This window comes from Asparagus officinalis, chromosome 2 (genome assembly GCF_001876935.1).
Source record: "Asparagus officinalis chromosome 2, Aspof.V1, whole genome shotgun sequence".
Classification (NCBI taxonomy): Eukaryota; Viridiplantae; Streptophyta; class Magnoliopsida; order Asparagales; family Asparagaceae; genus Asparagus; species Asparagus officinalis.
Window position 1 is genome coordinate 62,801,705 of NC_033795.1, and position 13,522 is coordinate 62,815,226.

The following is a 13,522-nucleotide window of genomic DNA, read 5'->3' on the forward strand; positions in this document are numbered from 1 at the left end:
CTGTTGTGCCGCCCGCTGCAGTTTCGCCTTCCACTGTTAAGTCCATCCAGCTGGGTGCTTTCTCATCTCCGTTTGTGCTCCATTGCCATTCTTTTCCTTCCTCGAACACGATATCCCTGCTGACACGTATTTTGCCATGTTGAGGGTCGTAAAGGCGATGCACTTTGCTTCCTTCCTCTACCCCAATATACACCATTGGCGTGCTCCGGTCGTCGAGTTTCTTATGAGAAGGGCCTGCAATTTTCACATGCGCCACACATCCAAAAACTCTCAAGTGTTCTAGGTGGGGTTTCTTACCAAACCAAGCTTCGTAAGGTGTGTGGTCATACAACGTCTTGGTTGGTAGTCGGTTGAGGATGTACACCGCATGCCTGACCGCTTCATCCCACATTGTTCCAGGCATATGCATGCTTTTAAGTAAGCTTCTCGCCATGTCCATCACCGTGCGGTTACGCCTCTCCACTACACCGTTTTGCTGCGGGGTGTACGGTGCTGTGAGATGACGCTTGATGCCGTAGTCTTCACATAACTTGGTGAACTCCTTTGACAAAAACTCGCTATCGCGATCCGTCCTCAATGTCTTCACCTTGTGGTCACATGCGTTCTCAACCTCTATTTTGAACTTCTTGAAGATTTCACAAGCTTGACTCTTGGCCTTCAACATGTAAACCCACATCCATCGGCTGAAATCATCAACGACAAGAAGGAAGTAGTTGTTCCCAGCAAGTGTAGATAGAGTGATTGGGCCACATAGATCAGCATGTAGTAACTCCAGCGGCTTCTGAGCTCTGAAATTTGCTTGCAAAGGGAACGACAGTCTTGCTTGCTTGGCGACGAGGCATCCTTCGCATAGTTGATTCGGGTGCAAGATCTTCGGCAACCCGGAAGCCATCTTCTTATCAGTCATCATCTTGAGGGCGAAAAAATTAACATGCCTAAGGCGAGCATGCCATAACCAAGCTGGATCGTTAATGTTCGCCATCAAACACGCCGGCCTGCAAGTCTTTAACTCTATGCTGTACAAACAGTTAGTTGAACGTGTCACCCTCATCAAGAGAGCACCGTTCCTATCAAACACCCTCAGGAACTCGTCAGCAATAACAACCTTACTCCCATCTTCAGTCATCTGACCAAGGCTAATAATGTTAGATTTCAAACTCGGAATATAATATACCTCTGGTAGTAGCCTTTGATCGCCGTTGTTGCACTGAAAGAGAATAGAGCCTTTCCCCTTGATCTCTACCGCGGATCCATCACCAAACTTGACGGTTCCTGTAATGTTCTCGTCGAGCTCCTTGAACTTGCCTCGGTGGCCGGTCATGTGATTGCTAGCTCCGTTGTCAAGGTACCAAACGTCGTTGGCAACTTGTGCCTCCCCCGCTGTGAGTAAGTTTGGCAGCACCTTCTCCTCATTGAGTAGGATGACAGTTGATGATTCCTCTAAAACAGTCATCATCAAGGTTGGCTCCTCGTCATATGCACGGGTGAGATGAGCCTCCTGTTCATGATTGCGGCGTTGCTTGTGACACTCCGACTGAAAGTGACCATATACTCCGCAATTGAAGCATTTGATGTTGGATTTGTCTCGACCACCGCTTGTGCTACTCTCCCCCTCCTGGCGAGCTGCACCTCCATGGCCGAAACCACCTCCTGGACGTCCTCCTCTGCCGCCGAAGCCGCCTCGGCCTGCCTGGCCGCCGTGCTCCCCTCCGCGGCCTGCTTGGGCAGCGTGGTGCTGCTGCCCGCTGCCGTGGTACTGCTGTCCGCCTCGGCCTCTTTGGCCACGGCCACGCCCGCGACCGGCTCCTCGACCGCGACCTCGTCCGCTACCATCATTTGTTGTATATGTTGAGAGGAAGCCTCCGCCGTTCTTCTTGCTCCTTGCTTGCCACTCCGCATGCGTCAACAATAGGTTATCGTCGACGTTGTTTCAAAAAACACGTGCCCTCTCCTCGTGGACTTTGAGATGCCCGATCGCCTCCTCCAGTGTCATGCCGTCGATGTCCCCGAACTGTTCAATCGTGGAGATGATAGTAAGAAATCTCTCCGGTACCGCCCGAAGTAGCTTTCTGACGACGTAGTTCTCCTCCATCTCACCGCCTAAAGCCCGGATCTTGTTGACGACTCCTGTTAATTTCGTCGAAAAATCGTCGACGTTATCATTCTCCTTCATCCGGAGAAGTTCGAACTCGGACTTCAAGGTCTGCACCTTTGCGTTCCTCACACGATCCGCTCCTAGGTGCATTGTTTTCAACGTCTCACATGCCTCTTTTGCCGTCTGCTTCTCTGCGATCACCATCAAAGTCTCTTCAGGAATCCCCTGGTAGATGGCCGCCAATGCCATCTGATCCTTCCTGTGTTCCACGGACGCGCCTGCCGCGGGCTCAATGGCGTCCCACACGTCTTGAGCCTTCATGTAGACTTTCATCTTGATTGCCCACAAAGCATAGTTGTCCCTCGACAACGTCGGGTATTGAAGAGTGAGAGAACCCACCTTGGTCGTCATCTTCTCCGAACTCGTCATCTCTTCAGATCTTGGTTGGATCTTAGGCATACACGGCTCTAATACCACTTGTAGGCTTTGTAATAGGATCGGCCTGAAGTATCAAACCTGTAAGCTATATGCAAATCTGTAAATAATGAGGGTTTAGGCTGATTTTGAGGAGGGATGAGGAGCTGGAACAGAGACGTGTTCTGCAGGAAACCTGGCTGAATTTTTGAGAGAACGAACAGAGGAGCAGAGGAACAATTCTACAGGAAATTTTCTTTGTATTCACGTTCTACTACTTACAAAGATTGTTTACATATATATAGGAATAAGATTACAACTCTAATCTTTATCCAATAACTAGGAATCTATCCACTAACTAGTATTCTACCATAACTAGAATTCTATCTAATCACTTGGACTCAAACTAACAATTCGGACTGATTAACAAACTACAGACGCCACCCCCTAGTCTCTGCCGTCAGCTCCTCGACATAACCCACTGCCTGCCCAAGCTCGCTGATGTCCAGCCTCGCCGCCCCATCGTCAACCTCCCCGACCCGTCTCGCCATCAGCCCGCTCGACAGACCCGAACCCAGGCCAAGCACTTCATCCTCCCCGGCATCTCCGAACAGCGAAGACGAGCTCGAATCAGTGAGCTCACTGCAGAAAACTGCAGTTCGGAGCCAACTTCGCGCGCGTTTTCCGGCCAACTCCGACCTTCGTCCCCATCGATTCATTCGCCGGTGCGTAGCCCTTCATGTTGTCTATCATACAGTATATTCCTTTCACTTGGGTCCCTATCTACACCTCGTTATACTCGTTCGAATACCGCACGTCGCATTAACACTCTAATTGTTATTTTAGCCGTCGATTCCGCGAAACCCATCGTAACGCTGTGCAACCACCCCGACGACCCTCTCTACGGTCCACGATATACCCAAGGCAAGATCCCACTTGCTCAGAACTGAATTTTATATTTAGACCCTCTCTACGGTCCACGATATACCCAAGGCAAGATCCCACTTGCTCAGAACTGAATTTTATATTTATTATGAATCATCTGTAATTTTAGATCTGATATATTTATCTGCATGGGATTGTTTGATGAATAATATTAAGATAAATCATAATAATATGATAAATAGCATTTCAGAATAATTATAATGAATTAAAAGAATCTATTTCAGCAGCAGAATTATTTTTAGATTATTATATCAATTAAAAAGAATTTATTTGAGAACGAAATCATTTTAGGAAAATTATAATAATTTAAAAGGAATTATCTTTAGAAAAAGAATCATTTTAGAATAATTATAATAATTTTTAGAAATTATCTTGTGGAAGAAATTAGGATTATTTTGAAATTAAATTAAAAGAATTTAAATTGTAAAAGAAATTATTTTGAAGTAAATAAATTTATTATTTCAGAAGATTATTTTAGAACAATTTTATGATTCAAATTCTTAATCTTGATTATCTGATATGATATGATATTATTGTACATGATTAGTTGCATTGATTGTTCCTTGTTGTGATTGAGAACCGTTAGGAGTTTATGACTATAGTGACCTGTGTGACATGAATAAGACCTAGAGACTTGTGTGTTGTTGACTTAGAAAAGCAAGATGAGTTGGGGTGGGAAAGTCCATGTTTATGTGATCAGATAAGACTGTTGATGTATCTTCCAGGCTCGCGCCAGTGAATTCGTGTAGTCACTGGGGTTGGTTTGTTGGGCTAAAGTGAATTCGTGTAGTCACTTTAGTCAGTGAATTTGTGTAGTCACCTGAGCTTTGCCTGAGTTCGGACCAGGCCAAGATCAGATTGCGTGTAGTCTTCTGACCGATTCGTGTAGCGGTATTGGATGCGCGTAGAGGATTTGTGAACAGTCAGTTATCCAGTAATATGAGCATTGACTCTGTGTGAGATGTGGACCAGTGACCTGTTATAGGATGGCTAGTTACATGACTTTGTTTCTTGGCTAGGTGTGACTTCTTGTGAGATGTAGGCCGGTTGTATTTCTTTTCATACATAGATCGGGATTAATATTTACTTATCTATAATTTGAGACATATGGTATATACATGAGGGTTTTCTTGTTTGGATTATTTCGCTCTATGTCTCTTGTTGTGGATTTTTAAGTATTAATTTCATCTAGTTGTATGACCTGGTTAGTTGGATGATTGTTCTGATCGCTAGTTGCATGATCGACTTGTTATTTGATTGATTTTGTTGGATTTCCAGTTGCACGTTCTTTTGTCATTTCTGTTATCGTATCGTTTTCCGCTTGGGTTTTCGTTCGTTCTATTCTTTTGTGGGGTCTTGTCGTGTGCCATGCGCCCTGACGTACACCTGTTTTCTCTGGTGTACGTCAGACTTAGAGGAAGAACAGGTTCAGCGGGAGCCAGAGGATTCTCAGCATGAGTGCCTTGCAGACGTAGCAGAAGAAGAAGCTGAAGCTTAGTCATTCCTTTCAGTTTGTTTTGTAGCACTTTCATTTCCTTTTGTTCAGTGTGTTTTTATATTTTCCAGTATTTCATTCAGATAGTTTTGTATAAGGGCATGTTGACCTGAATATTATGTGTAGGATGAATATTCATTGTGATATGTGTTATTTTATTCTGAGTTTGTCTATTGTATTCTTGCTGATTGTGATCGGGGACCTGTGACTTCACATTGTATTTATTTCTAGACGCTTAGCGTATTGGATTGAGAAGAAAAGAAAAAGAAAGAAAAAATGATAGTGTATATTTCTTCTCAATCTAATACATCGCGGGCTTGCTCACATTCTGGTTCCCGGGTATTTTGGGAAGCGGGGCGTGACAAGATTGGAGATGAGATCTTGTCCACGGCGATTTTAGGCAGCGGTGGCGGCGATTTTAGGGATTTTGTTTGAGAGAGCGAGAGAGAGAGCGAGCGAGCGAGCGAGCGAGAAGGATTTTGTGTAAGCGGTCAATGGGCTTTACAAACTTAACTGTTATTAAGCCCAGGAATAATTATTTGGTCTATGACAACGTTTTCCATTAAATGTTGTATTAGACACTGTAAACCGTTACGATAGATATCTAACGCAACAGTTAAAACTGTTGCACTTTAACCGCTGCAATAGATCAATTATGTGGTAATGAATACCATCAAAAGTTTATATATTTGAAGTTATTTTTTGGCGCGAGTATCATGTTGCAATTAGATTCTCACCATATATCTAGATTGTAAGGACAAACTTTTTTGAATTCCTGTTGTCGCTATTTGGGACATGAAGTCTTCATGATTATTATGTTTATGTGGCGCACTTAGGCCTTGTAGCTGTAGTTTTATTTATCTTAATACTCTTCACATGTTGAAGCTAATGTTTAGAGAAGTTATTTTTGAGAATCTTGAGACGCATATTCAATAATTTCCCATAGCGCTCCGAATCTTATCTCACGATGACGGGAAAAAAGGACCGCTGAACTTCCACTTGACGGGGAGGCCCCACTGTTACACCCAGCAGTTCACATAATTCCACTTGCCTACATCACGTGCACGCATCTCCCTCTAGAAACTCTTCTCCCTAAAAAAATTATTAATTGCCACGAGAGCCACGCGAGAATAATTTATTTATTACAGCATCAGTTCTTAAACATTTAGCACTTTACAAATTTGCCCCCTCAGCGGTGGGGATGCCGTTGCTTACCCCACATCACCCTGTCGGGTCCTCTCTCAATCTGTATCGAGGCTCGATACCTGAATCCTGTCCACTTGACTGGCAATGGGATCAAACAATAATCATATATAAGAGACGAGATCTGAGATTTCATCCCCTCACTCGCTACTCTCTCCCTCTCTATCGGGATCCATCAATGGCGGATTCGAACGGGAGCGCGGTCGATACCAAGTCGAGGTTCGTCGAGATATACGCCCGCCTCAAATCGGAGATCCTCGAGGATCCCGCCTTGGATTACACCGACGACTCCCGCCAATGGATCGATCGGGTGAGCAGCAGTACTCTAAAAATCGTCGGATCTCTTGGATCTTGCTCGCGTATCGTCGTGAATGCTTGCGTTGCTTTTGGTCTTTGAAAATCGAATAACTCAAATGTCAATTTTCGGTTACGACTTAAAGAAAATTTCATGGGCTTTTAAAGCGGTGGAATTTCGCCTTCTTCCTGTAACAGTTAGATATGCTCTAATAATGTCGGAAGTGGTCATGACCGTTCTATCCAATAAGTAGAATCTCTTGGAAAGTATTTATTCAATCAAGTCAGTTATACTTGGATTGAAACGCTGTGAACTGTATATGATATTTTTCATCATTATGTGTTTTTTATAAGATCGTTTGACATTTTGTAATTGCTATATAACTCATTAACCTCTCATATTTGGATGACCCAATAATCTTTTGTTGTCATGGTTGCTTTTGTGGCAGATGCTGGACTATAATGTACCTGGAGGTGAGCAGCTATCTGCTTATAAGTTGATCATATGCTATCAAATTGAGTAACGTACCCAGCCTGCATTTCTTAATGCTGGACACATCATGTGCGAGGGTTCACAATTTTTGATTTTTTATAGTTATTAAATTAAGCCCCAGTGCTTATTCATGAACCATTTTGACATGGAGATAATATGTTTGCAGGAAAGCTAAACCGTGGTATCTCTGTCGTTGATAGCTACAAATTGTTGAAAGAAGGAAGCCAACTCACTGACGATGAATTCTTTCTTTCAAGTGTCCTTGGTTGGTGCATTGAATGGGTAAACAATCACCTTTCACGTTCTTAGTTATAAGCATCTTCCTCTAAGCAATTAAATTATAATAGTTGCATTTCATGGTTTGCTTCCCACTTTGAGATTCTTTCATTGATGATATATGCAGTTGCAAGCATACTTTCTCGTAGTCGATGATATCATGGATAATTCCCACACAAGGAGAGGCCAGCCTTGTTGGTTCAGACTTCCTAAGGTTGGCTAGTTAACCTTTTATATTTTTAACAGAATTCTTTCAACGTTTGATGCTATTGCTCGGGGCATTTAATTTGAAGTTCCACTAATAAGCTAAAACTCAGATCGGTTTTTCATTATTATAGATTGATGTTTCACATCCATCCTTTTCACATGGCCTATATTGTTTTACGAAGACATAACACTATGTTGGTGCATATCACTATTGTATTAGACAATCTTTTATCTAAAGATTTGTTCTAAAATGAGAAAAGGAGTAATGTCCTGAATAACACACACAGAGAGACAACACACGCAGCTGACTAGCAGCCAATGTCTGCTAGAGCACACAGGATGCTTACTCCTGCCCATGCCTCATAAAGGCCAACTTGTTTATTTCTCCCTAGACTATCTCAAAAATGAAGTTAAAAGAAATAGTAGCATAAGGAATAATGATCACTGGTTCCTACAGGCTAACCAGTATGCGAAATCATCAACTTTAGGTCCTTGTGCTATTCTGGGTAAAACAACAAATACAAATGGCCATCTTTTAAGAATGAAAACTTCCATTTACAATAGCATTCAAGTATAGTCAATCATTCTGTTGGAGGCCGTTTGAGAAGTTTCTTGTGCCTGTGCACTTTATTGGGAGCAATATATGATTTTTGCGGTGGTAGTAGTTAAGCTTCTACAGTAAACTCAAGCAATGTAATCACTTACGAATATCTTGATGCAGTAACCCATGCATCCATTCTTGTAACAGACGTGGTGAATCATATTAACACTATTATCATAAAAGGTTTTCTTGACTATTGCAAAAGATGAAAAATTTTAGTGATTGATTTGCTAAAATAGTCATTTATTATTAAATTGCAAAGGCCAATTTTTTATTGCCTTAGATGATGATGTATGAATGACCACTTAATCATAAAAAAGCCTCAAATTTTGGAGAAACTCCATGATGAACCAATCAAGTGGATTTATAGTTGGCCTTATTTCCCTTCGTTGACATTCACATTCATGTTTGAAAGGCGGTTGATTGCAACACAAACCTACTTTAAATGCAGTTTATATATTGATTGACATTCAGATGTGGTTTCTTCTATATGATGGCCCTATTTTAAAGGTGTTTTCTAGGGGAAAAAGCCTTAGAAATAATTATCTTTTGATTGTATGGCGTTACAACAATAGTAGGTTAGCTTATTACCTAATTTTTGGTGTTTTCATGCATGAATCATGTTTTAGTAATGACTCACCAGCCTACTGATCTTTTAAAAATTAAAAATGAAGAGTGGATTAAGCGAAAGAATTTAGATATACCTGTAATGACTATTGAGAATTGTGTTTACTGGAGAGAACATCTGATGTATGACATTTGGAAGATTAGAGTAGTTAGGATTTTTAGGATATGATCTTTAAATATTTGGATAGGATTGGATTAGTTATTTGGTTGGATTTACTATCTTGTCATTTTATTGGATTTGATTGGATCTATCAATTAGAATTTTGATTTATTTTTTGCTAAAAAGGATTGTAATGTGTCATTTTTGAGATGGAGAATTGATATGAATAAAAATTATGACTTTTGAGTGATACTTTCGAGTGATTCCATGTGTAAAGCCATGTTTTTTTGATTAGGTCCTTGTGTGAAGCCGACCTTTTATATTATTTTCAAAGGTTAGATGTCGTGAGTGAACCCGGTTTAGTCTATTTATTTATTTTTAATTCCGAATTTATTTTAAAAATACTGTTCATTGACACTATTCAAGCGTTACTGCTCACACGGTGTTGTGCATCTTCACCTCCATTTCACATCATTTGGTATCGGGGAAGTTTAGTGGTCCACGATAATCATGGATAAACATCCACTTCATCACAACAACTTGAATTTAATCATTTGAAATTTGGCAATGTATCTTACTTTTATGGGTTTGATGGATATGAAGAGAAATATGATTTTGAGCTCTGGATGCAAGACTTAGAAGATTTATTTTCTATTTATGATTTTTTGGATTGGCAGATGTATATGTAAGCTAAATTTAGGCTAGAAGGAGAAGCTCAAGATTTAGTTGTTTTAGTCACAATCATTCTAGTCATCAGCCATATACGTTCATGGGCACCGATAAAGTTCTGCTTGAAAGGAGTAATTCTAGTTATCCAACTAGAACTAGAAAAATGTTACTATTTTTCTTCAAAGCTCGAGACAAAAGTATCGTTGACCCAATTAGATGGGGATCTACAATATGAAGCCAAGTCAAATCTAGATTTAAAATCGGAGTCGACACCAAAACCGATAGTAGAACCTGAACTAGATTTGGAATCAAAATCAGATCATGAACCTAATCCAGTGCTCGAATCTGAACAAGATCCAGAAAAGAAGAAAATCAGAAGATAAATTCAGAGCACAAACTTCAACTCGAGCTTGAACCAAAGACTGAGCACAAGGTTGACCCAAAGGCCGAGCTTGAATCAAACCTAAAGCCCGAGTTCTAAGTTAAAGTGCAGTTCGAGATACTTCCACTCTATGGTAATTCGCTAATAGAGTTTGTCATTCCAAATCTTGCGCCACCTACACGTTCTCGAGTTATGCAGATAATTTTAAAGATCCCGCAGTGCATACAAAAATATTACCCACTAATTGAAGAATTTTTATACTCTCTTTATAAAACTCGACCTACAAGGGGAGATTTGATGCAGAGCAAGTTAAGATTGAGTTGATTTTATTTGGTAATTTAGTTTGGATTTTATTTAGAAGATTTTATTTTAGTTGATAGGGATTTGCAGCTTGAGAGTTTATCTTTTTAGATGTTTCTTTTAGATATTTGGTTAGGATAATATTTTCGGTTCAGTCCGTGATTCGGTTGACTTAGACTATGATTTGTTGATCTGATTTGGCAGTAAATCCACTTCCTGAGTTGGCAGTAAATCCACTTCTGAGTTCGAGTCCGAAACTGATCTTGATTCGATCATGATTCGTCCGAGTCTGCCCTTGGTTGGATGACTCGTTGACTCTTCGAACACTTGGCTTGATTCCGCACGCGAGTGGCTCGTCGCCTCGTTGGTTCGTCGGTTTGTGCCGAGCTGTGCTAAGGGACCTATAAGCAATTTTATACGCCTACAGATACCCCCTCCAAAGTATTTCAGCCTCGTTCTTTTATAGAAGAGTCTGGAATACTTTGGATATGATTGTCCCAACCTTCAGTCGGTGTAACGGGACCTTGGAATGGCTTCTGTTCTTGATTCCTTCAATCCTCCAGACTATTCGGTGCTTTGTCGAATGCCTGTAAGAGTTCCAGTGCTGCATTTATTTTCTGACCGTTGTCGGAATTTTAAACTTGAAGTCGATTCCTGATTTTCTAATCTTTAGCTCGTGTTGGTTGGTTCAACATAGAACTGACCATCGATTGTTGGCGTTGAGTCTTTATTTGCGACGCGTTGTCCGGCGTAGTGTTGTTGAGTTATCCTTAAGAATATTTATAAAAATATTCTCCAGGAACTTCTCAACCAAAAATAGGGAATAGTTTATACTCATATACCTTATTGGAGTATTAAGAAACAGTTTATACTCGTATACTTTTCGGAGTAACTTCTGTGCCCGAATGAGCTGAACCGGTCTGATAATGAGCCAAAAAGGCAGTAATTCGGCTCAAAAAATCTTCCGACTCTTCCGAATGTGTGGGAGAGGCAAGCATAAACAAATGGTTGAACCCTCGGTCGATTTGAAGTTGTTTTGATGCTCGATTCAACTTCAATTTGAATTTTGGTTTAAACCAGGTCTGGTTTGGTTCAACTTGGTCTGGTCCGGTTCAACTAGGCTTGGTTCAACATTATAAAAAGAGGTCTTTTTCTCCTCATTAGGGCCGGCCCCCTCTCTCCCCTATTTTTCGATTTCTCTTCCCTCATGCATCCGTTCTTCCTCAAATCTTCATATTTGTCTTAGATTCTTCCTTCCCTTTGATCTTTGACTGAGAAATCCCTCAAAATTTCCATATTTAGAATTTCTCTCAGGCCCCTCGAACGCGTGTTTTGAGTCTCTTTCAAGATCTGATTTTTATTGGATCCACGAGCTTTCTCTCAGGTAAATCCTCAACCATTTTAGCATTTTTTATGCTTAATTCAATTTATGAATTTGTGGGATCGCATGTGAGGGTTAGAGGGGGGGGGGGGGGGAGAATTGCAAAAAAGAGGAACTTTTTCCTGGATCTGATCCCTTAACTTATTTTGCAGGTCTCTATGTCTCGTATTGCGAGAGGTCAATCCTCTACCGCGTCGGCTGATGGTGTGCCTCCCTCTTATGCTGGTGAGCTATTTTTAGAAATTTACAATTTAGTCCATTTTTTCTTGGAAATTTACAAATTGGTCCTTTTTATCCCCATTTTGTTCTCCTTGGTGAGGCAATCGGGAAGAGCCTTGATTCTCCTTGGTGAGGATCGACGCTTTAAAGATATGTTTTGCTCGGTCAAAACCATATCTCAAAATCAATAAAGGAGGCGTTTTGACGCTGCATTGTGCCTTATAAGGCAGGGATATATAGTCGATATACCCTATCTTATAAGTGCATAATGTGGCCAAATCGTCTCACCCTTTATAAGGCAATGACTCTATCTTAGCTATTTGTAAGATGAGTTCAATTTCCTTTTATAATCGAGAATTTTTGCTTCCAGTGGAGTATCCTTCTGGGGCGTTTTCATCTCACGCAGTGTGCGGGCGTCGTGGCGAGTATTATTCGACTTCTGACGATTTTTCCCCTATCCCAGTCACTCCTCAGTTTGCTTCGGGCACGTCGACATAGGTTGCCCAAGTGGTGAAGGAAGGTGGACATCAAGCTCTTCACCAGTTGATTACAGATGTGCCCCTCGTGAAGGATGCCAGTTCGATTCAGCCTCTCAGGAAGACCGACTTTTTATTTGGCGACTCTGCCAGAGATCCGGATGTAGTGTTTATTGATGCCGAGCGATGGCTTCATAAAACTGGCAGTGGTTTCATATATTTGCCAAAGATTCCTCGGCATCGTTCGTTGACTGAGCTCAGGCGTCAGGCTGTGAGACGGGAGATGTCGTGGCGCTTGATGGAGGAGCATGAGAGCGTTCACTGCGGCTACATCACTATCAGGCAGCTCCTGGTTCGAGCAGGAGTCATATCACTGGATTGCATCCTGGAGTATTGGGGTTGGATGCACCGCCGTGTAACGAGCTTCTTGCCTCTGCTTCTACTTTGAAGAATCGCCTTGCTGCTTTAGGACGGGAGATGCCCGCGACACGTCACAGATTTTATGGTTGAGTCTATTCTTTGGACAAGCTTTGGTGGACTCGCATGACGAAGTACGTCTTGAGCCGATGGAGCGAGGAGTTGCACGCTTTGTGGTCTGTATGCAGCCGTTCGTGCCACCATGTATGGTTTGCCTATTAGCGCGAAGCATTTCTTTTCTTTGTGCGAGCTCTATAACCCGAATTCGAACACTTTTCTGACCCGGCAAGGGGAATTGGGCTTGGCCCTCCATGAGATGCACATGATTTCTGGTTTGCCCATGGGACAGATGCTATATCAGGAATATTTTCCCTCCAACCAAGAATTAAGTCAGCTGAAGGATCGCATGCCCGACCGCTACGAGACTTTATGGGACCTCACATGTCACTATCATATCGCTTTGGCGCAGTCTGAACCTTTAGCAAAGAGGGCTAAATCCCATGTGAGCCAGAAACAGTTTGCGTCTTATTTGTTCAGAAATCTAGAGAGCAATTCTGGCGAGGCTATTTGTGAGTTGGCACCACTCATTCCTTCAGGAGTTAATAGTTTACTGAAGAAGGTTGATGCTCATTCCTATACCATTAGCAGTCCTGAGAGTGGTTTTCCTACAGGGACCAAGTTTAAATCATTCTTGTGGCATGCGACCGCGCCGATTCGACCGATGACCCTTCTAGCCGGTTACCTCGCTATCTGGTTAAAGAAATGCGCAGTCCCATATCAGTCTAGTGATATCTTGCCATTGGAGGTGCTCTACCCAGCGGTTCAGCTTGCCTACAAAAAGGAACTTTCGCTTCTTCCGGTGATGGTGGCTAACATTCATCGAGGGCTTCGACAGATTTCTAGTGCTTTCACACGGAAGGAAAGTGAA

General features: G+C 41.9%; 1 protein-coding gene across 1 annotated transcript; it reads left to right on the top strand.

Moving 5' to 3' along the window:
- LOC109829566 (farnesyl pyrophosphate synthase 1-like) lies at positions 6,112–7,438 on the top strand. Its single transcript, XM_020396640.1, has 4 exons — positions 6,112–6,462; positions 6,896–6,920; positions 7,106–7,221; positions 7,343–7,438. The coding sequence occupies exons 1-4, from the start codon at positions 6,151–6,153 to the stop codon at positions 7,436–7,438; spliced, it is 549 nt and encodes a 182-aa protein (XP_020252229.1). The 5' UTR covers positions 6,112–6,150.

Excerpts from the sequence above, each read along its gene's own strand:
- LOC109829566 (XM_020396640.1), top strand. The coding sequence starts at position 6,151 with ATGCCGTTGCTTACCCCACATCACCCTGTCGGGTCCTCTCTCAATCTG. Across the intron at positions 6,921-7,105 it reads GGACTATAATGTACCTGGAG|GAAAGCTAAACCGTGGTATC; the intron begins GTGAGCAGCTAT and ends ATATGTTTGCAG. Across the intron at positions 7,222-7,342 it reads TTGGTTGGTGCATTGAATGG|TTGCAAGCATACTTTCTCGT; the intron begins GTAAACAATCAC and ends TGATATATGCAG.